Raw genomic sequence first — 23,115 nt, 5'->3', positions numbered from 1 at the left:
TCCAGTGCTCAGACAGGGGCGGACCCTGGATGATCCCAGGATAAACCTTAGGTCTAGCTGTGGCCTGAGAAGCACTTTAGATGCAGTGAAGCACACCCAAAGCACATTGGACCTTGGACCCTAGAAACAAGGCATGGCCCAATTGGAGGTTCTCCTGTACAAGCCTGATTTGAAAGCATGGAATCTATGCAAAAGGTGTGCTGTTGAAATATACACATTCTCCAAATGTTATTCGGCGTATCAATAAATACTCATCACCAGAGCATGTTGTCTGCCCTTTGTTATTCTGTAGGGCAGGATGCATGACATCTTAAAGCATCTAAGGATCCATTTACCTCTGCAAGGATAAGGAGATGCCCAGCTTTGTTCCAGTAATCCTGATGGCTCCACTCAGGTTGATATTCTGCAATCACAACATCATAGAAGCATAGAAGCATAGAATTGCAGAGTTGGAAGGGGCCTACAAGGCCATCGAGTCCAACCCCCTGCTCGATGCAGGAATCACCCTAAAGCATCCCTGACAGAGGGTTGTCCAGCTGCCTCTTGAAGGCCTCTAGTGTGGGAGAGCCCACAACCTCCCTAGGTAACTGGTTCCATTGTCGTACTGCTCTAACAGTCAGGAAGTTTTTCCTGATGTCCAGCTGGAATCTGGCTTCCTTTAACTTGAGCCCGTTATTCCGTGTCCTGGGCAGGATCTACACTACTGCTTAAAATGGTTTATAATGGTTTTGACAACTGTTCAAGCCCAGGACACATTACATATACAGTTTTCAAAACGTTTTTAAAGTGTTGTATCCTGCTTAGTGTAGATCGGGCCCTGCACTCTGTGAGGATCATAATGCATCATAATGCATGAGACCAGCCCCTTCTCTGCTGCCTTTGGAAATCCAGCTCTTCTATTGTAATGTCTTATGTGTCCCACCAGGATCAGGATGGGTGGTTTTCCACCCCACACGTGATCTTGGCTAACGTATTGGCTTTCAGCAACACGTGATCCAGATTCCCTTGGGAAGACTCAGTGGGAGACCTTTGCTCTCAATCTGGTCCATATACCTGAGGCCAAGAAGGAATTTTTGCCCCGGTCTAATCATAGAATCATAGACTAGCATAGGCGGAAGGGGCCTACAAGGCCATCGAGTCCAACCCCCGCCTCAATGCAGGAATCCACCCTAGAAAATCATATATTTTCTAGATATCCAGGGCAGGGACACCGGCTTTGCTAACTCGCTTGAATCTTTGGGGTCTTTTATCTGCAGACACCTTCTACATTGCACATACTGTGACCCAACTACAGTCTGCATTGCAGGCTGGCAGAGGTGATGGTGGGGAGGCTAAAGCATGGACAGTCCTGTCTCATGGCACAGGGGAGGAGATTGAATGTCAAAGCATTTGGCTGTTTCCGACTCTCTGATCTTATGACATCCAGATTCCAATGCCCTACTTCAAGGACTATTCACACCTACACTCTCAACAAGTGGTCATGTACCTGTATTTCCTTCACTGCTGCCTGGTTGGCTAGGGTGACCAACTGTCAGGATTTCCCCGGATTTGTCCTGGTTTTTGTTCTTTCCATGGTGTCAGGGGGGATTTTCTATAATTTTCAATTATGTCCTGGAATGACACACCTTCCCCTTTAAGGCTGCCATTAGCATGGCAGGAGGGAATGACGTGCTTTCTTGAGGCACATCATCCCCCCACCCCGAGCTCCAATTGAGGTCTTAAAGGGGAAAGTGGGCCATTCGTGGACATTATAGAAAAGGCCCCAATTGGAGTGGATGGTGGTGGTGCAGAATGAAATCCTTTCCCCTCCTCCACTCCAATCGGGTTCTTTAAGGTGGCGGGGGAATAACGTACTTTCTGCAGGACTCAGAAAGCTGCTTCCCCCACATACACACTAGGTGTCCTCTTTTTTGGTTTCCCAAATATGGTCACCCTATGGTTGGCAGAAGGACAAGACAAAAATGAATGACTTGAAAGCTGTGCAGTGAACTACTACAGTTTAAGCGTGTCGGCATGTACACGTCCCTAGATTCTGGCACTGGTTGAAAACACAATTGTTTGGGGCCTGCCATTTTGTCTGCCAAGGAGAAGACGTGCTGATAAGGTACCTGGCTTCCGACTCACTGAAGATCCATTTGCTGTGACAGGGGCTCTGCCCACATAAACATGATAACCAGGGACAAGGAAGTTGGAGGATTAGGAGAGAGGAGCCAAGAAGATAAGCCAACAAAGAGTCAAGAGCGGAGAACCTGTAACCAATGACCCCAATTTCCTCATTTGCTACTCACAGCGTCCAGTGCAAACAGGGGCACGAGAGAAGAGTTTGTACGAGCCAGCACTTCAAGGGTGGCGGAAAGGGTCACGGTGACCTTCCCATTGTGCAAAGACACCACTGGAACATCACTAATTCTAATCCTGACCACCAGGGGCAGAGCTTCCGGTACCAGCCGAGAAATCTGTGAAAAACGGAACAGGGCGAATGCCTTGGGCTCAGCGTGATGGGAGAAATCTTCCTGAAAAGTGAAATACCCAGGAGAAATACTTTACCTCAGGCAGTGCAGATTGAAGAGCAGATGTCGTCAGTGGCACTGATCCATAGAGCTGGGAGAAACAAAAGAGATAGAAAGATAATGAATGTCTCTTGCTCAATTCCTTCAGCCTGATGTGATTTATTTAGCATTCATGCTCTTGACAACCAAGAAAGTGGGGGGGGGCATTGTTCCCAATATACAGGTGCACAACTGAGGCTGACAAATAGTAGTGACTTGACCAAGACCAGTTGGATCGCCTCATGACAAAGGCCTAATCTACTCCAAGCAGGATATTGCACTATGAAAGTGGTATGAAAGAGGTATATAAAAGGCAGGAGCCACACCAAGCAGGATATAGTGGTATGGAAGAGGTATGAACATGGTATATGGTTTGTGTCAATGCACCCCAACAGTGAGCTTCAATACTGCTATAAAAGCAGTAGTGTGGCCCCTGCCTCTTATATAGCGCTTTCATACTGCTTTTATAGTGCTACATCCTGCTTGGTGTAGATTAGTGCTAAACTGGTATTTGAACCAAAGTATTGCTATGCATTGGATCATGCAGAAAGAGGTCCTACATAACTAATACTAGGCACAAAACATGAACTCCTGGCTTCAGAGGGAGTAGTATCTTGTAGTGCTTTGAATATAGTGCCAAACTGCACATGATATTCAGCTGATTGTAGCTTTTCTGCAGTGTTGCGTCTGTCTGTCTGTCTGTCTTCTTTCTTTGACTGGGTGTGGGGGAAGGAACTTTTTAATTAACACTCCTATGGTTTTCTGTAACAAGCCCCCTGATGCAGTTCTCCGCCTTTGAGAGAAGAAATAGAATCATAGAATAGCAGAGTTGGAAGGGGCCTACAAGGCCATCGAGTCCAACCCCCTGCTCAATGCAATTGTAAGATTAGATTGTAAGATTGTAAGATTAGATTGTAAGCCTATGCGGCAGGGTCTTGCTATTTACTGTGTACTCTGTACAGCACCATGTACATTGATGGTGCTATATAAATAAATAATAATAATAAATAATAATAAATGCAGGAATCCACCCTAAAGCATCCCTGGCAGATGGTTGTCCAGCTGCCTCTTGAAGGCCTCTAGGGTGGGAGAGCCCACCACCTCCCTAGGTAACTGGTTCCATTGTCGTCCTGCTCTAACAGTCAGGAAGTTTTTCCTGATGTCCAGCTGGAATCTGGCTTCCTTTAACTTGAGCCCGTTATTCCGTGTCCTGCGCTCTGGGAGGATCGAGAAGAGATCCTGGCCCTCCTCTGTGTGACAACCTTTTAAGTATTTGAAGAGTGCTCTCATGTCTCCCCTCCATCTTCTCTTCTCCAGGCTAAACCTGCCCAGTTCTTTCAGTCTCTCTTCATAGGGCTTTGTTTCCAGACCCCTGATCATCCTGGTTGCCCTCCTCTGAACACGCTTCAGCTTGTCTGTTTAGATGTTTTAATAGATGTTTTAGTGGCAAAATAGATGTTTTAGTGGGGAAACCTCTGGAGGAGAATGAGCCAAGAAAGAAGCCCTGTCCTCCTTTCCATCTTTCTGCCACCCAGGCCTAAGCTGGGTGCTACGTGAGAACTCTAGCCCTGACCTATGGTTCTTCCCTCAAGCTTTCTGAAGCTAATCCTGGGTGAACTCCTGAAGAACGTTCAATGGATTCAGGGCTGGGCAGCTCACCACTTGTTCAGTGATGTCTGCATTGAACGCTCCTCTTGTCACAAGCATCTGGAGCAAAGAGGAGAGGAGGTTGCCGGAGATAAGCAGCTGTGAGGTGCCGTCCACCGCTGGAGGCAGAGGCAGAGAGGGCAGCTGGGCTGGGGGAAGCTTGATGGAGTTGCCTTCATGATTGATGAGCAAGAGCTGGAAGAGATGTCAGAAGCACATAGGTTAAGAGATAACATTCTGGCTGTCACAAGACTGTACCTTTGACTAGCGGAGGCTGGTGGCTCTGGTGTCAGTGGGGCACTGACTCTACTGTGGGTTTCAGTCAGAAGCAGTCAAAACTCTAAAGGAGCTTTCCAAGGTGACCGCTTCACACTTTGGTGACTGATTTGCACCTTTGAAAGCTCCTTTAGTGTTCTGATTGGTTCTGACTGAAATCTGAAGAGGATTTACCACCCTACTGATATCAGACCCACCAACCTCCACTGACTTAGGCTGAAAGGTGAATCAGCAAACACCAGCAACGTTCACGTAAATGGTTTGTTTTTGTTTTAATCCTGACATGTTAAAGCATTCATCCGAGCCGTCGCTGCACCAAGCATTCAGCTTATGCTGACTTCATGAGCTTAATGTACACATATCAGAGTTGAGCTCTCCCTAAAGGATCGGGTCTGTAGTTTGGGGGTGCTCTTGGATCCAGAACTGTCACTTGAGGCACAGGTGAACTCAGTGGCAAAGAGCACCTTTTATCAGCTTAGGCTGATATACCAACTGCGCCCTTATCTGGACAGCGATAGCCTAGCTACAGTGATCCATGCTCTGATAACCTCTTGTTTGGATTACTGCAATGCGTTATACGTGGGGCTGCCTTTGAAAATGGTCTGGAAACTTCAACTGGTACAAAACAGGACAGCACGGTTACTAACAGGGACTGGCCAACAAGACCACATCATGCCAGTCCTTTTCCAGCTTCATTGGCTACCAGTCCAGGTCTGGGCCCGATTCAAAGTGCTGGTATTAACATTTAAAGTCCTAAACGGCTTGGGGCCAGGTTATCTGAAGGAACGCCTCCTCCTGTATGTACCTGCCCGGACCCTAAGGTCATCCTCAGGGGTCCTTCTCCGTGAGCCCCTGCCAAAGGAAGTGAGGCAGGTGGCTACCAGGAGGAGGGCCTTCTCTGCTGTGGCACCCCGGCTGTGGAATGAGCTCCCTAAGGAGGTTCGCTTGGCACATTATATGCTTTTAGATGCCAGGTGAAGTTTTATTCTCCCAGTTTTAAATTCGTAATTTTGCATTGCTGCTGTTTTTATATGGTTGAGCTTTTATATTGTATTTTATATTATGGTTTTATACTGTTGTTTTATACTTTGAATGTTTTTAATTTTTGTGAACTGCCCAGAGAGCTCTGGCTATTGGGTGGTATAGAAATGTATAAATAAATAAATAAATAAATAAATAAATAAATAAATAAATAAATATGCGGTTTGGCTCAGATCTCTTCAGATTCAATAAAAATTGCAGTTTTGATTTTAGAAATATCATGGGGAAATTGCAGGCGAGTGCATGTCCTTTGGCCTTCTCGGGGTCACCGAACTTCTGGTGCATTGAGAGAGGTGAAACTCATCTCAACCAGCAGAGGGAACAGGACAATCAAGCTTCTCTGGCCAGAGAATAGGATTGGCCAAAGCGAAGGGTTACTGCTCACAGTGAGCCTGGCCGGCAGTTCACGCACACCACCTTCTGAGGTTTCCTTGTGATCTGCATCTTTGCTTACCTGGATTGACTGGTGCATATGACCTACGAACTACATGTCGCTTACTTTATAATGACAACAAAGAGTCTTCTGACACCTTGAAGATTAACAATTTTATTCTGGCATAAGCTTTTGTGGATTTATGGCATCTTGGTTTATGCCAGAATAAATTTGTTAATCTTGATTTTGATGCAATAGAGTAACACGGCTGTCCTCTGGAAATCACTTTAAAATCATGGAATCCTAGAATCCTAGAATAGTAGAGTTGGAAGGGGCCTATAAGGCCATCGAGTCCAACCCCCTGCTCAAGGCAGGTATCCACCCTAAAGCATCCCTGACAGAGGGTTGTCCAGCTGCCTCTTGAAGGCCTCGAGTGTGGGAGAGACCACAACCTCCCTAGGTCACTGATTCCATTGTCATACTGCTCTAACAGTCAGGAAGTTAGAACAGGGGTTGGACCCGATGGCCTTAGAGGCCCCTTCCAAGTCTACTATTCTATGATATACATATTTTGGGGGGTGCACTTTCCCCAATATATGCCATTTCATACACTTTTTTTTTACACTGCAAAATTTGGAGAAGTGAGAATTTTGATGAATAGCTGTATTTCAGTTTGCGTCCTGCTTCAAAAGTGTGGAATTAGGAAAGTTAGGTTAAAATGAAAATTCAGCGAATTTCTCCCACCCTCCCTAGGAGGAACCTCATGCATTGCAGTACGAAAGGAAATTGGTGCCTTACATTCAGATTCAGTACGATGTGCTGCCCATTGAACAGTGGCAGGCCAGCGAGAGTATAATGCAGTTTTCCTAGCGTACCAAGTGGGCACACGCCTGTAGGAGAATAAACAGGAATGTGAGAAGTGAGAAACACATGTTGTCTTTTCCACAGTCCTATTTATTTTTTTATTATTGCGTTTATATCCCGCCTTTTTTCCACCGAGGAACCCAAGGCGGCGTACATAATCTTCTTCTCCCCTCCATTTTATCCTCACAACAACCTTGATAGTCTGTGGCCTTAGCTAGACCTAAGGTTTATCCCGGGATGGTCCCAGGGTCATCCCTGTTCATGTAAATGACACACAGGATATCCCGAGAGCAGGCAGGGACAACCCCGGGACGATCCTGGGATAAACCTTAGGTCTAGCTAAGGCCTGTGACTGGCCCAAAGTCACCCAAAGAGTTTCCATGGCCAAGTGGGGACTAGAACCTGGATCTCCCAACTCCCAGTCCAACACTCTAGCCACTACACCACACTGGCTATCAATGGACTTTCTCTAGCCATAACATATGTGATGCTGCCGAGAAGGGGTGATGAGAAATATACTGTGTAATGTCACGCTACGTGGAATGAATTGGTCATTCATTGACAATCTGTTCCTTATATCAACTGTCATTATTCAGAACAGGTGCAGAATTTAAACTGGGATTTCTAGGCTACCTGTGAAAATTCTCTCAGTGTCCTTGTTGAGGCCTGTTCAAGGATGGCAGAGTGGGGGCAGGGTTGCACTGGAGCAGAAAAAAAGGCAGGACAACTTTGGTACAAAAGAACTTACTGTTGAGTGTGCCAAGAAGAGTGTTCACCACATTCAGCACAAGGTCTATGACAGGACACAGCTGCAGCAGAGAGGGAGAAGATCAGGACTGAGGTGGAATTAAGCCCTAAACTTAATGCCCCTTTTCCCCAGTGTGGTATCTGAAGGTATGAGTCCTCACTGTATGGTGGTAGGCAGTAGGGATGTGCTCCGCTTCTAATCGGACCGGAGAAGCAGTAGCGGAGCGGGGGGCTTCACCTGCCCTTAAGGCGGAGGCGAAGAGGATTGGGGGGCCGGCGGAGCGTGGTGAAGAGGATCGAGGTGAAGGCGGATCCTTCGCATCGATCCGGAGCTCCGCCGGAAAGGTAAATGGGGTTTACCGGGCCCTGCCGCTGTCGCTGTCGCCCATGCGGCGACAGCAGCAGGGCCCGGTAACGCCCCCCGCCCTCCTCTCCCTTACCTGCCTCCGTCTGCGGTCCGTCAGCGTCTCCAATTGAGCCCGTGGTTCCAGCAGGAAGTCTGGGCCGCACTTGCGGCCCAGACTTCCTGGTGGAACCACGGGCTCAATTGAAGACGGCGACGGACCACGGACGGAGGCAGGTAAGGCCCCCCTCCTCCTTACCGGGCTCTGCCGCCGTCGCCGCATGGGTGGCGATGGCGGCAGGGCCCGGTAACCCCCCCTATGGGGGGGACTGGAGCTCCGATCCGGATCCGGAGCTCCGAGCGGAGTGGAGTGGGCACAGGCAGAGTGGGGGCGGGGCGGAGCGGGCCGATCCGAAAATGGCGGATCTTAAAGTGAAGCGGAGTGGGGGGGGTCCGTGCACACCCCTAGTAGGCAGCACATGATGGATGAAGAATATGTAGAAAGCTGCCCTAGGCAAAGGCATTGCAAAAAAAGAAACGGAAAACTGCTGACCCAGGAGACCCCCAAGAGGTGCAACTATGGACCTAAGACTACAAGGGGTCAACATTCACCATTCATTTGCAGGACACTATAGGCCATGATGATTGCCAGGAGTGTCATAATTAGGGATGTGCACCACTTCGGGGTTGGATCCGGATCCTGAACTGAAGCAGATCGATTCCGCCTGCTTCGATATGAATCTGGATTGGGACCACATCAAGTCGAAGCTGTCTAGAGCGGGTTGGATTGGGTCGAAAGCACTATGGACTGCTTTTGCCCAATCCTGGATGATGTCAAGCCGCTGCCCCTGCCCACCCACAGGACTTATCTGACCTGTCTTCTCACGCCAGGCTGCTGTCCATCGTCTTTGAGAGCTGCTATTTTTAAGGAAGATGGGGGGCTTTGTGTTTTCCTAGTTCTAATGTTGCAGTCTACAGCAGCCATAAGGGCCATTTCTGGAACTGGCCTTTTTCAACCACCCTAGTTTGCAACATTAGATCTAGGAGCCTCCATCTTCCTTAAAAAATGTGGTTCTCACAGAGAATGGACGGCTGCTGGGCATGAGAGGATGGGTCAGGTAAGTCCTGCAGGAGGGTGGGGGCAGCAACTTGAAAACGCAACAATGGCCACATTTCTGATTTCCAGATCTCACTTCGGAATCAGATCCAGAGCAGGTTGAACCTGGCCTGAATCAGGCCAAGGCAGAATGGGGCCAATTCAGAAGCTTTGAATCAGCCTCTGAAGTGGGTTGGGTGCCCCCTACATATTCCTAGTAATAATCTACACATATTCAGACTGGCGTTTTTCCTTCTAACTCCCAGTAGAAATGGGTTTCCCATTATGCATTGCTTATGGTCTGCTATGGTCTTGTTTGGTACAATGAGAGCTGAGCTACATGGGTCATGGGTCAGAACTTGCTGTTGATGACTATCTGGAAAGTTCCATCATAGACTATCTGCAGTGGTCTATTGTTGCCTTGTTGTCTTATATTGTCTTGTTGTCTTATATTGAGTTGGGTCATTGGTCCATCCTGTCTAGTGTAGTCTACTTTGACTGGCAGCAGCTCATCTGGGGTTCAAGTTAACAGTCCAGTGAGACCAGCTGCCATCCCAAGATCTCTGAGTAATTCCCGAGTCAGTCAACGTACAAGGCTAAAAGGGGATAGATGATAATCCAGATGAAGCAAATTCCTGGAAGACTCACCACACCAGGGATGAGATTGTTCAGGAGACCAGTTAGGATTTTGTCCAGTCTCAGTGGAAGGAACCTAAAGAAGAAAAGTATTTGGGGTTGTTAATCTTTAAGAATTCTTTGTTGTTTTCATTGCAGCCGGTTAACATGGCTATGCAACTTAATACCAGCCTCTCATTTTCCAACATAACATTGACCCATTGCTGACATGATTTTCCTTCATCATAACCTGAAGATGACTTCACATCAGTCTGGAAAACCAGAGGATTGATAGGATCTAAGAATTCAGAGCACTAAGTTAAAACATGGCTTTTTATGAAAGCCCTCAAGGGCTAAATTCTCAATTAATTGTTTTTAATTGTTTTGTTGCTTTTTTAAAAAAAAAATCTACCAGTTTTAATTTGTTAATGATTTAATACATTTTTAGCTCTGTAAATTATTTATGTTTATATTGTTCTGATTTGATCTGTACGCTGCCCTAAGATCGTAGTGATTATAGGGCGGGATACGAATGTTTTAATAAATAAATAAATAAATTAGATGGGAGAATGATAAGCAAAACTGTTAATTGGTCTGTCTCTGCATCTCATCCAAACCTCAGACTTCAGTCTATTTTTGAAGAGTACGTCATGGCTGAGATGGTAATGAGTCAAGCGGAAGAAGGAAGGGTCTTAAGAAATGGCCCAAATGCTTCATTAGGACGTAGGGACACTCACCCAGACAGAATCTGAATGCCACCCAGATTGGTCTTGCAATTCTCCACAACAAGCAGGGGTGCTCCTGATTTGTTTTGTACTAGCCGAGTGGCTGCTGTGATGTTCACTTCCACCAGAAGATTCAGTAGACCATTCAAAAGCCTGGAAGACCCCAAAGAGGTGGAGATGGTGTTGGTTATTGAACTAACCCTAGTTTCAAAAGTATTCATAGGATCATTGAAAAGTAGAGTTGGAAGGGGCCTATAAGGCCATCGAGTCCAACCCCCTGCTCAGTGCAGGAATCCACCCTAAAGCATCCCTGACAGGTGGCAGAGCCCATTATTCCATGTCCTGCACTCTTGAACGATTGAGAAGAGATCAGTCTTCTCTTCTCAAGGCTAAACATGCCCATTTTTTCCCCAGTCTCTGCAAGCCTTCAGTTGGTGCTGGCTTCTTCATTAGGCACAAGTATTTAGCTCACAAATAATAATAAAAAAATAGCCTACATACACCATCTATTCCTAAGCTTGATTTGTGTGTGTGTTTCCACCTGAAGACCCTCTATTCTGAAAAGCCAGATAGTGAAATATTATTTTAGGACACTGGGTTCCATCACACCTACTTTTCCCCCCGGTTTGTCTCTGCGATTTCTACCTCTGTTTCATTAGCGCGTCAAGATAATGGCCCCTTTCCCGTAGGTTTGTGTTATTGCACTATACCGATGAAACCTCCCTTTTGCCTGTTTTCTCTTCCAGGCCACTCCACGCCACCTCACCCTGCGCCTCCTTCCGCCTCCAGTTCATTGGTTGTAACATTGTGATGGGTGTGGGCTCCTCCCCCTCTTCCCCCGCCCCCTGGCTCTGGCTTTGTTGTCTAGCAATTTACCAATTTAATGTTTTATCGGCTGGGCTCCATTTCTGCGGGCAATGAGAGTAGGGTTGAAGCAATAAAAGTCCATTCAACCAACTCACAACAAGTCCGTTGGTTTGACACGGTGCTGGAGGAGAGGAACCACCCCGCCCTCCGCTTTCGTCAGCAAGCTCTCCCTTCAAAGCACACACTCCCCAACAAAGGGAATAGCGAGAGGATGGCACTACACCGGGGCTGAAGGGCACTTTAATTCCATTTGGGGGAAATAATCCAGACTTTTCCCACTCTTGGAAAACACGAAAAAGGGATGGGAAGAGGAGGGGTGTTTGCAAGACAGGCACGGCGTCATCTGAATGCCGTGCTGCAAAATCACAAACCAGGCATGACAAAAGTGCGATAAAACGCTGGTGTGATGCAGCCCACTATCATTTACTATTAGTATACGTTCAATCCAAGTCCATTTTTCTTTTCTACAGAACTGACTTCCTGCAGGTTTTACTTCTGAGTCAACCTATGGCTAAAAGGTAGGACAGTCTCTTCCCCACACAGAAAACCATCCACTCGTGGCCTCAATCCAGAGCCCTCTGAGTGCACAGCTGTGATCAGGGATCTCTTGCGCACATGGAGCTCCACATTCTGTGATGGAACTCTACCTGTCTGTGTGCCAAAGGAATAAGGATCAGCTCCCTTCATAGAAAGGGGATCGGGAAGTTATTCTGAGCCATGGAGCACCGTATGTACTTGGGAATTCCTGCCCACCCAAACCGATCACTTCACCAGGGTGATCAATTTTTAACCTGCCTCTGCCCTCTTAGCAATCCATACCATGCATTCAATGAAAGAGGCTCTTGACCATAATAGATTATGTTCTCAATAAATCTCTAGGATGCCACACTGTTATTTATTTATTTATTGATTGATTGATACCCCAAACCTACTTTTCTATATTTTCTTCTTTTCTGGAAGGAAAGGAAAGGAACCTCTCGTGCAAGCACTTGAGTCATTGCTGACTCCTAGAGGGACGCCGGCTTTCGCTGACGTTTACTTGGCAGACTTTGTAACGGGGTGGTTTGCCGTTGCCTTCCCCAGTCGCGGTTACCTTTCCCCCAGGTAGCTGGGGACCTCGGAAGGATGGAAGGCAACATGAGCCGGCTGCCTGAGAACCAGCTTCCGCTAGGATCGAACTCAGGCCGTGGGGAGAGTTTCGGCTGCAGTAACTGCCACTTACCACTCTGCGCCACACGAGGCTCTTTTCTGGAACTGACTAAATAAAGATAAGAGGAGGATTGGTGGAGAATTCCTCACCTGTTTTGGTTGGAGGTTTTCATATTATGCACAATTATGTGTTTTATATTGCATCGTGTGTACTGCCCTGGACTCCCTTGGGAGAAACGGAGGTATGTAAATAGAATCATAGAATCATAGAATCATAGAATCATAGAATAGCAGAGTTGGAAGGGGCCTACAAAGCCATCGAATCCAACCCCCTGCTCAATGCAGGAACACACCCTAAAGCATCCCTGACAGATGGCTGTCCAGCTGCCTCTTGAAGGCTTCTAGTGTGGGAGAGCCCACCACCTCCCTAGGTAACTGATTCCATGGTCGTACTGCTCTAACAGTCAGGAAGTTTTTCCTGATGTCCATTTGGAATCTGGCTTCCTTTAACTTGAGCCCGTTACTCCGTGTCCTGCACTCTGGGACGATTGAGAAGAGATCCTGGCCCTCCTCTGTGTGACAACCTTTTGAAAAGTGCTATATTATGATTCTATGATTCTATGATTCTATGTCTCCCCTCAATCTTCTCTTCTCCAGGATAAACATGCCCAGTTCTTTCAGTCTCTCTTCATAGGGCTTTGTTTCCAGACCCCTGATCATCCTGATCAATCCCTCAATCAATCAATCAATCAATGCTTTCCCAAGGAAGTCAACTCACGTTTTGCCCTTGAGTTCCACTTTGGTATAGATATTCAGTCTAGCCCCAACACCTTTCATCAACTTCAATGAGACTTTTGGCAGGATGACATCCACAATCTTCAAGCTGTAGTGTGAAGGAGTGGTGGGAAGAGAGTCAGAAGCAGAAACTAAAACACCCCCAGGCTCAACATTACATCCTTCCACCCCTTGGATCTGGTCATCAAATCATGGGGGCTACAGAGGACAATGAGTTGACAGGCATTGGGCAGGGGGAGGCTGTATCTCTAAAGCAGCAAGGCAATGCATAATGGAAAGATCCCTCTCTTTGGTGAAGAAGGTTTTGGAGAAATTCTCGTGGGTTGAGTTTGGGCTTGTTATGCTGATCTTAAGCCATGGCTAGATCAGGTGATCTCCTGGGATCGCCCCGGGATCATCCCTGTGTGTCCACATGACACAGAGGGCATCCCGGAAGCTGGAAGGGATGATCCCTCCCTTGGCCTGGGATATTGCCCTACCCTTTTTTCCTGCTTTTTCCACAGTCTCGGGATGACCCCGAGACCGTGGAACATGTGGCTGGGCGTTGCGGGTTGTCCCGGCTCCTCACAAGTAATCGCGAGGAGCCGGGAACCGGCCACGGGGCATGGAGTTCCTCAGCACCTCTGTGCCCATCCGGGTGCGGGCGGGGAGGGCAAGGGTTTTAAAAAACAAAAACACCTTCCCTTTCATTCGAGCGCTCATGCATAACTTTTCCTTTAAAATAAAAAACCCAAAATGGCGGCTGCGATGTCACACGCCGCGTGTAGACGATGGCGATGATCTCATGATCATAAAATCGAGAGATCGTCGCCCTCCAACTTCCTCGCCTAGCCATGGCCTTAGTCAGGACGTGGCTGAGGAGTTTGTGCAAGTGTTCTGCTTTTCATTGTACAATCATCTCTCTGGCGGCCTGTAGCCTCCTTGTCTTCCCACACGTCAATTAAAGCCAAGGGGAAGAAGTCACGAGGCACCTCCTGCCACGGGGCGTTCCCAAATCAGGAATTGCAGGAATTGCCTGGGAGGCTTCGGAGTGATGGAGAGATGTGAAATAGAAAGAAAAAACTCCCATAGCAGCCTTGACAACCTTGCAGTGATTAGGTAAGTTTAAAAAAAAAACCCAAAAAGAAAATCAGAATAAATTATATATCACCCTGAGTATTAGGCAGGAAAAAAAATGGAAGCCTCTTTCACGGGGAAGAAAACATTCAGGACACTGGAGGACAGATTTTGGCACATCACTAGTTCCACCTCGAGCTAGATATAATACTGCCCCCTCACCCTGACACCTGTGTTGTGGTGGATGCAGAATGGGGGCCAGGTTGCCATCACAGCTGATGCCGTTGCCACTTGCAATGTCAACGCAAAAAAACCATAACCCCCCGAAAGAAAGAAACTGTGCTCCAGCTCTTGCAAAGGGTGAGCCCTACCTGTGGGAAATGGCTGAGAATTGCTCCACCGTGGGGAAATTTTTAGTGGAAATTGCCTCCCCAATTTCTCCGCCCACAAATAGGGTATAGAATTTTGAGGGGGCATTTGTGCACAGCCCTAGTTGCAGTGACATGGATCCATGCACGCTGCCAATCTCAGAACAAGAGAAGGCTACATTATCCACTGTTATGTATGGACCAGTTTGTTTTCAAACTTTCTACCCTCAGAGAACCCTTTCAACGTCAATGTGTCTGCCAAAGAAATCTAAGTGACTATTGTGAAACTTCTCCATGTTCCAGAAAATCCTGGTGTGTGTTGGATGGACAACACATCTCACATCCCTCCTCTGCCTTTCCTTTGCAGAGGAAGGTCAGTCATGATGAGCAAGCTACCTTTTAGGGAATTTTGTCCACCATTGTGGACCCACTCATTAAGCAGCAGCTGTTAAGCTTACGAAGAACCTCAGTGCTGCCCTTGTGTAGATGGACCTATAAGGGCAACTTGGTGTTTTTCTCAGCAACAGATAACTCACCCAAGGAGACCTTCACCTCCCAGGCCAAGTAGACCTCCTTCTTGTCCTCCAAGGATGCCAAGCAGACCTCCTCCTTGGCCTCCCAGGAGACCTCCAGCCAAGTTTCCAACAAGATCGTCATTTTCTCCTCCTCCCAGGACACCTCCAAGCAGACCTCCTCCTTGGCCTCCCAGGACATTTCCAGCCAAGCCTCCAGCAAGATCTCCATTTTCTCCTCCACCAAGTCCTCCTCCCTGGAGGAATCCCTGCATCAGGTTGCCTTGGGCCAATGCATTTGAGATTACTATAGAGAGTTGACAAACATTTAGTTCAGGAGTTGGAAAGTCAATAAAATGAAATTCAGTTCAGCAATGCCATCATCAAACAGAAGAGAGCCTTCTTAATGGCTGCTCCCAGGCTGTGGAACACCCCATAATCTGTCTGGAAACTTCCAGTGCATGTGCCTAGGGTAGGCACATTTGAACTTCTCAGCATTGGGTGGGTAGTTAGACTTGTGAATGTGTTGGCAAAGCGTTTGTAATGCTGTGGGATCTCTGAGACAACGCTTTCATAGGGTAAGGTCCTTCTTCACACAAAGGCTCTTTGACACTCCACTCATGGGAGACATGATAGCACTCTTCAAATACTTAAAAGGTTGTCACACAGAGGAGGGCCAGGATCTCTTCTTGATCCTCCCAGAGTGCAGGACACGGAATAACGGGCTCAAGTTAAAGGAAGCCAGATTCCGGCTGGACATCAAGAATAACTTCCTGACTGTTAGAGCAGTATGACAATGGATCAGTTGCCTGGTGAGGTTGTGGGCTCTCCCACACTGGAGGCCTTCCAGAGGCAGCTGGACAACCCTCTGTCAGGGATGCTTTAGGGTGGATTCCTGCCTTGAGCAGGGAGTTGGACTCGATGGCCTTGTAGGCCCCTTCCAACTCTGCTATTCTATGATTCTATGTTACATGCTCCCCATTGCCTTGCTCCAACCCCTCAGCCCCCAAGGATTCAGGCAACCCTTAGATCTGCCCTGAAACATGTGCCTTTCATCACCAGTGACAAAGGACACTCACCCTTCGCACATCAGGGACCGGGGTGCAAGGAGGAATTTCTAGGTCAGATGTAACAAAACTAGCTGGCTTGAGACTTCATGGGTTTCATTTTAGAAGTTATTGAGCCTATTTCCCCTAAAATTTGGAGAAGTGTGCAGTCTTTTGTAGCTAAACGTTTCAGGTCAGGTAAATCAGCTTACCCATTAACAAATGGATGGGGTTCTGTTCTCCAAAGGGATCTCAATCTAATGAGTGGATAATAGAATCATAGAATAGCAGAGTTGGAAGGGGCCTACAAGGCCATCGAGTCCAACCCCCTGCTCAGCTCCAACCCCCTGCTCAGCTCCAAGTCAGGAAACAGGTTCCTTGTTCTGTGGCCAGGCAAGTGTGCTGAGCACGTTGGAGGGGCACGGCAGTGAGGACTTCAGGATAAGCAGCTACCAGCGAACTCCAAACTACAGATCTTCCAAGAGCTGGCTTGAAATCCCAGTTTTTGAGCTGTGTTCCATCATTCTGGATGATGGTAGACAGAAGGGACTGTGTCTCCCGTTCATTTCAATGGTGCCAGACCAAGGGAAATTCTCTGTAGACTATTCTGCTATCCCAGGCATCCATATTGCCAGAGTTTCATTTTAAGGTAGCAAATGCTTAGTGCTTGCAAGTAACTTGGGGGCGGGAGAACAAGCCAGAGTAAACCACTGCCAATTTATCTCAGTGGCGTTAAACACGTGCTTAAGTCTCCAATGAAAATTGGAGTTGAGTATCCACATTTAGGGTGGCCCAGGGGGTGGGATGTCAGATCCGTTATGTGTACTCCCCCGTAACACTGATGAAGCTCTGTGGATCTCAGGCTGCGTGGGCACATCAAGGGTAGGTGTGCATACTTGGACACACATCACTGTACACATGCTGTTTTGGGAATTAGGCTGCAAATTCCTGCTTCTCTAATGATAGTTCAGGAGTAGGATGATTCAGAAAATAGCAATGAACTTCCTTTCTCTCTTTCTCTGAACCTTCATACAAAATGAAAAAGAAATACAGAACACACCATTCTCCAGAACTCCTTTATCCATCCGGACCACAGAAAGGACATTTTCCGCAACCCCTTGTGAGTAGGGCAGGAGTCCACAAAGGAGGAGAATGCTCCCAGCCTGAAGCATCTTGATTGAGGAACCTGTGGAAATATTACTGGCAGTCACCAGGAAGGAAGGATGCTTCCAGATGCTGGGGGCCCAGAGCTCGTGGGCAGGAGGCATTGTGGAGCAATTCTGTCTTTTCTTACATAACTTTTTTTTGCACAGTAAGAAAGAAGATGGAAGAAGTGGTGGAAATACATGGGAGTGGGGGGTTATGAGTGGATGACGACATCATTTGGAAGCACAAACAGACCAATAAAATTCTGTGAAGGAGGAAGAGAGATAGTACAACAAAAGTCATTTGAGGGCCCGTTTCTGGTGATTCCTCATGGACCTATGGTCTGATTGGAGTCCACCAGGAGAAGAGCCTTCAGTGTGGTGGCCCCGTTCCTATGGAATTCCCTGCTTTTGGAGGTCAGGCAGAGGCCAACGCTGCATTGCTTCTTGTGCCTCCTGAAAAGTCATTGTTTCAGGAAGCTCTCCTTGAATGACCATCTACGATTTACCAGAACTCTGTTATTTTAAAAATAGTATTATTATTATTATTTTATATGGTGTTTCTATTCTTTTATTTTATCTGTTGGTCTCTGCGCAGAAAACTTTTGAATACGGAGCTGTATATAAATATTGTGAATAAATAAATAAAATTAAAGTCTCATCTGGAAGTATCCAAAGTCATCAGAGAGGAAGAGGAAGAGTCTTTCTCATGAGGGAGAAGACGTTCAAGCAGGGAAAATCCTGCTCAAGAGAGACCAGCGAAGACATGATAAGCAGCACAACGTTCTCCTGAGGCCCAGCTGAGCGGCCTTGAGGTGGGTATTCGCGACCATCCACTCATTGATTGGATTCATTTTAAAAGGGTCAAATACTGAAATCACTTTCACTCCAGAAAGAGGGGGAAGGGTGCCCCAGCATGCCGCATCAAATGTTTGCCCAGTTTTTAGGATGCTTTTAGGATGTTTTTAAGGATGTTTTGACAATGTATACTATGGTTTTATTCAGTATTTTATGTATTTTAGACTTACTGCAGCTCCCCACCTCGATCAAAATGGAGAGACGGGTAAGAAATAAATTATTATTATTATTATTATTATTATTATCATCATCATCATCATCATCATCTATGAGCCTCGTGTGGCGCAGAGTGGTAAGCGGCAGTTACTGCAGCCGAAACTCTCACCACGGCCTGAGTTTGATCCCAGCGGAAGCTGGTTCTCAGGCAGCCGGCTCAGGTCGACTCAGCCTTCCATCCTTCCGAGGTTGGTAAAATGAGTACCCAGCTAGCTGGGGGAAAGGTAACCATGACTGGGGAAGGCAATGGCAAACCAAAGTCTGCCAAGAAAACGTCAGCGAAAGCAGGCGTCCCTCTAGGAGTCAGCAATGACTCAAGTGCTTACACGAGACGTTCCTTTCCCTATTATTATCTGCATTTGCCATAATCGTGCGATTTGATTCAACATTTCACATTGCCAAATTTCGTACATTCCAAAGCCATCTTAGGATTTTGAAAGATGAAATGTGAATTAATTTGCCCTGAAGCATTCAGGATTGGGAATGTTGCAAAATAAAATATGACATATGGGGAATAGAAGTGAAAGCTGGAGGGAAAGGTAAGGACAGTTCTGCTTGCTTATGATTTATTGTCTTGAAGGGTGATGAGCCATGCGGGAAGAGAGACGCCAGCCCCTGTCACTTCCTGCCCTTCTGTCCTCCATTCCTGTCTACACCAAGGATGCAGTTAGTTGATGGACATCAAAGCGGAGAGAGGTGGGTTAGCTACATCAGCTAGACAAGCACCAATAGAAATAGCAGCCCCTAAAGCTGCTTTGGGTGCCATTTTTTTAAATAGAAAGACAGGATACAGATCAAATAAATAAATAACACACCAATGGATCTGGTTTCTCCTGCAACAGAGTAGTCAGGATTAGTAGAGAACACGGAACATTGAGCACACAATTGTTTATTGTTTATTTAAAAACAGTAAACAATACAAAAATTAAATGAATAAATAAAGATTGTTATTTTTTAGCTATGGAGCCATTTTTAAAGTCTTGTTTTTCCTGAATGACTTCTAGGCCATCAGTGAATATACAACCCTTGTGCATTTCCAGAATGATATCTGAGAGAAGATGGCCAGCACGTTCCAAAATTATTTAATGCCTATCAATACACAGATCTGGATGAGATTTTTTTATGGCATCATTCCTTTTCTACGTTTTGAATTTCAGTGTGAAAGGACATGCTTAAATAACAAAAATTAAAGGCATTGATACATTTTAAGGCAATTGGTTTATGTATTGCCATAATGCAGTAGCTTATACCTTCGGGTGTATTAGAAATCTAACCATATCCATTAATGAAATTTTTTTTAAAAAAAAATACAAAATGGGATTAAATACCAGAATGTGAAAGATCATTCTGAAGCCCTGAAATCCTACAAGGGGAAAGCGAACCTTTGGGTTTTAACTCCAGGGGAGTTGGACCGTGTTCCTTACCTTTCTCAGTTTGGGGGCTTTCAAGATGTTTTCCAGTTGCTTTTTCAGAAGATGCTGCAGACCCAGAGTAGACAGGCCTTATATACCAAATATCTGTGTCAGGAATGAGGAAAACAACCTGTTTGTGGAAAACCCAAGGTGCAAAATAACAAGTGGTTTGTGATTACTATTTGCAATGCAAATATTCCCTTAGAAATCTGAAAAGGTTGGTAAATTATTGAGCAATGTTTACAGAACACCTAAGTAGGTGTTTGGGTCCAGCTTTGATCTAGTTGGGATGCCAGTTTCCAAGGGCTGGAGCCAATCACCTTGCCTCCCAGAGAAGCCCAGGATTCCTTGTACTGTGCTACAGAAACCTTCTGCAACCTGATGCCCTCCACAATATGCTGGACTACGACTCCCATTCACCTCCAGCCAGCATGTGCTATAGTAGGGATAGGGAATTGTGGTCTTCTGGATCTTGTTGGACTGCAGCTCCCATCAGTTGAGAGCCAGGGTGGCATAGTGGCTAGAGTGCTGGACTGGGACCCAGGAGACCCGGGTTCTAGTCCCCACTCAGCCATGGAAGCTCACTGGGTGACTTTTGGCCAGTCACGACTCTCAGCCTAACCTACCTGACAGGGTTGTTGTTGTGAGGGCAAAATGGAGACAAGAGAACCATGTACTTGGTTGGGCTTCTTGCAAGAGGAAAAATATGTGGAATATAAATGTAACAATAATGATTTTTAAAAACAAAAACGAAAACACCCTCACCATTAGCTATACTGGCTTGTAGTGGAAAGCCCCATAATCCCCCAGTCCTGGTCTTGAGGATGGTGACGGAAGATTTCTGACCCTCCTTTGGGGGTTCGGCAGGTAGAAAATATAACATCGTTCAAACACCTCCTGAAAACATATCTTGTTAGACAAGCTTTCCTTGGACTATAACTTATCCCGGTTTTATATGATATTTTTATTTATTTATTTATTTATTTATTTATTTTATAACATTTATATACCGCCCCACAGCCGAAGCTCTCTGGGCGGTTTACAACAATTAAAAATGGTAAACATTAAAAGTATACAAAATTTAAAAACCATCAAAAACATTAAAAACAGTATAAAAACAACAGTATCCATTTAAAAACAACAATTCTGGGGTCCATTAAAAACAAACTTAACGTTGTTAAATGCTGTTAAATGCCTGGGAGAAGAGAAAAGTCCTGACCTGGCACCGAAAACATAACAATGTTGATGCCAGGCGAGCCTCATTAGGGAGATCATTCCACAATTGGGGGCCCATCCCTGAAAAGGCCCTCTCCCTTGTTGCCATCCTCTGAGCTTCCCTCGGAGTAGGCACTCAGAGAAGGACCTTAGATGTTGAGCGCAGTGTACGGGTAGGTTCATGTCGGGAGAGGCGTTCCATCAGGTATTGCGATCCCAAGCCATGTAGGGCTTTATAGGTTAAAACCAGCACCTTGAATTGGGCTTGGTGTTATATTCTCAAACCTCCCTGTTCCAGCTATCAATCTGGCCGCCGCATTTTGCACAAGCTGCAGCTTCCGGGCCGTCTTCAAAGGCTGCCCCATGTAGAGGGCATTGCAGTAATCTAATTTGGAAGTTACCAAAGTATGGACAACTGAAGCTAGGTTATCCCTGTCCAGATAGGGGCGTAGCAGGGCCACCAGCCGGAGTTAGTAGAAAGCACTCCGTGCCACCGAGGCCACCTGAGCCTCAAGTGACAAAGATGGTTCTAGGAGAACCCCCAAGATATGAACCTGCTCCTTCAGGGGGAGTGCAACCCCATCCAGAACCGGTTGAACCCCCCCCCCAATCCGATCAGAGGAACCACCCACCAGCAGCATCTCAGTCTTGTCTGGATTGAGCTTCAGTTTATTAGCCCTCATCCAGTCCATTGTCACAGCCAAGCACCGGTTCAGCACATCCACAGCCACACCTGATGAGGATGAAAAGGAGCAGTAGAGCTGCGTGTCGTCAGCGTACTGATGACAGCACACTCCAAAGCTCCGGATGACCGCACCCAGCGGCTTCATGTAAATGTTAAACAACATGGGGGACAAAACCGACCCCATACTTGAGAGTCCACAGGGCCGAGTAATGTTCCCCAAGCACCACCTTCTGTAACCGACCCGCCAAATAAGAGCGGAACCACTGCAGAGCAGTACCTCCCACTCCCAGCTCAGCGAGTCGTCCCAGAAGGATACCATGGTCAATGGTATCGAAAGCCGCTGAGAGGTTGAGGAGAATCAACAGAGTCACACTCCCTCTCCTGTCTTTCTCCCGACATAGGTCATCATACAGGGCGACCAAGGCTGTTTCCGTGCCAAAGCCAGGCCTGAAACCCGACTGAAATGGATCCAGATAATCAGTCTCATCCAAGAGTGTCTGGAGCTGGCCCGCCACCACCCGCTCAAGGACCTTGCCCAGGAATGGAACATTTGCTACCGGCCTGTAGTTACTAAGATTTTCCGGGTCCAAGGAAGTTTTCTTCAGGAGTGGTCTCACTACCGCCTCTTTCAGACGGTCTGGGACCACTCCCTCTCATAGAGAGGCATTAATCGCCTCCTTGGCCCAGCCGGCTGTTCCATCCCTGCTAGCTTTTATTAGCCAAGAGGGGCAAGGATCCAGGACAGAGGTGGTCGCGTGGACCTGTCCAAGCACCTTGTCCACATCCTCGAGCTGTACCAACTGAAACTCATCCAAGATTACAGGACAAGACTGTTCTAGAGTTTTAAATCTTATCTTTCTGTATATTATCTTTTTAATTGTAAACTGCCCAGAGAGCGTTGGGTCTTGGGCAAAATAATAATAATAATAATAATAATAATAATAATAATAATAATAATAATAATAATAATAATAATAATAATATGGACTCACTTGCCCCATGCTTATGTATAACAGTCCTGTGATAACCTTCATGTTGCAACATGGCTGAACTAAAGGATATCTCCAGCAGTCCTGGTTTGAACTCTGTAGAGCTAGCCTTTTCCTAGGGTGACTCTATGGAAAGGAGGACAGGGCTCCTATGTCTTCAACAGTTGTATTGAAAAGGGAATTTCAGCAGCACCTGGTGAAATTCCCTCTTCATCACAAGAGTTAAAGCTGCAGGAGCCCTGCCCTCTTTTGTATCTGGTCACTCTAGTATAGCTCCTGCAGCTTTAACAGTTGTGATGAAGAGGGCATTTCACCAGGTGCTGCATTCATAACAATGACCCCTGCTGAAATTCCCTTTTCTATTCAACTGTTAAAGATACAGGAGCCCTGTCCTCCTTTCCATATGGTCACCCTAACTAAGTCATAGTTCACACAACATGCTAAGCCATAATGTTTAGCTGAAAAAAATGCTTAACCGACATGTCTTAGTGTCTCATCTGAACAGGGTCAGTATCATTCAGTACTT

At 46.5% G+C, this 23,115-nt stretch overlaps 1 protein-coding gene across 1 annotated transcript in view; it reads right to left on the bottom strand.

Annotated features, from left to right (window-relative positions):
• The window catches only part of BPIFB4 (BPI fold containing family B member 4), a 56,315-nt gene extending 41,060 nt beyond the window's left edge, over positions 1 to 15,255 (bottom strand). Inside the window, exons 1-4 of the mRNA XM_063144543.1 lie at positions 15,048 to 15,255; positions 6,685 to 6,776; positions 4,209 to 4,391; positions 2,330 to 2,456 (exon numbers count right to left, since the gene is read on the bottom strand). Of these exons, the coding sequence (XP_063000613.1) occupies positions 2,330 to 2,456; positions 4,209 to 4,391; positions 6,685 to 6,776; positions 15,048 to 15,255 (610 nt within the window). The remainder of the gene's footprint in view (positions 1 to 2,329; positions 2,457 to 4,208; positions 4,392 to 6,684; positions 6,777 to 15,047) is intronic.
• Between the last annotated feature and the right edge of the window lie 7,860 nt (positions 15,256 to 23,115).

Source organism: Elgaria multicarinata, chromosome 1 (genome assembly GCF_023053635.1).
Source record: "Elgaria multicarinata webbii isolate HBS135686 ecotype San Diego chromosome 1, rElgMul1.1.pri, whole genome shotgun sequence".
Classification (NCBI taxonomy): Eukaryota; Metazoa; Chordata; class Lepidosauria; order Squamata; family Anguidae; genus Elgaria; species Elgaria multicarinata.
The sequence above is the reverse complement of the archived record's forward strand: the minus strand, read 5'-3'. Positions and strand labels throughout refer to the sequence as shown.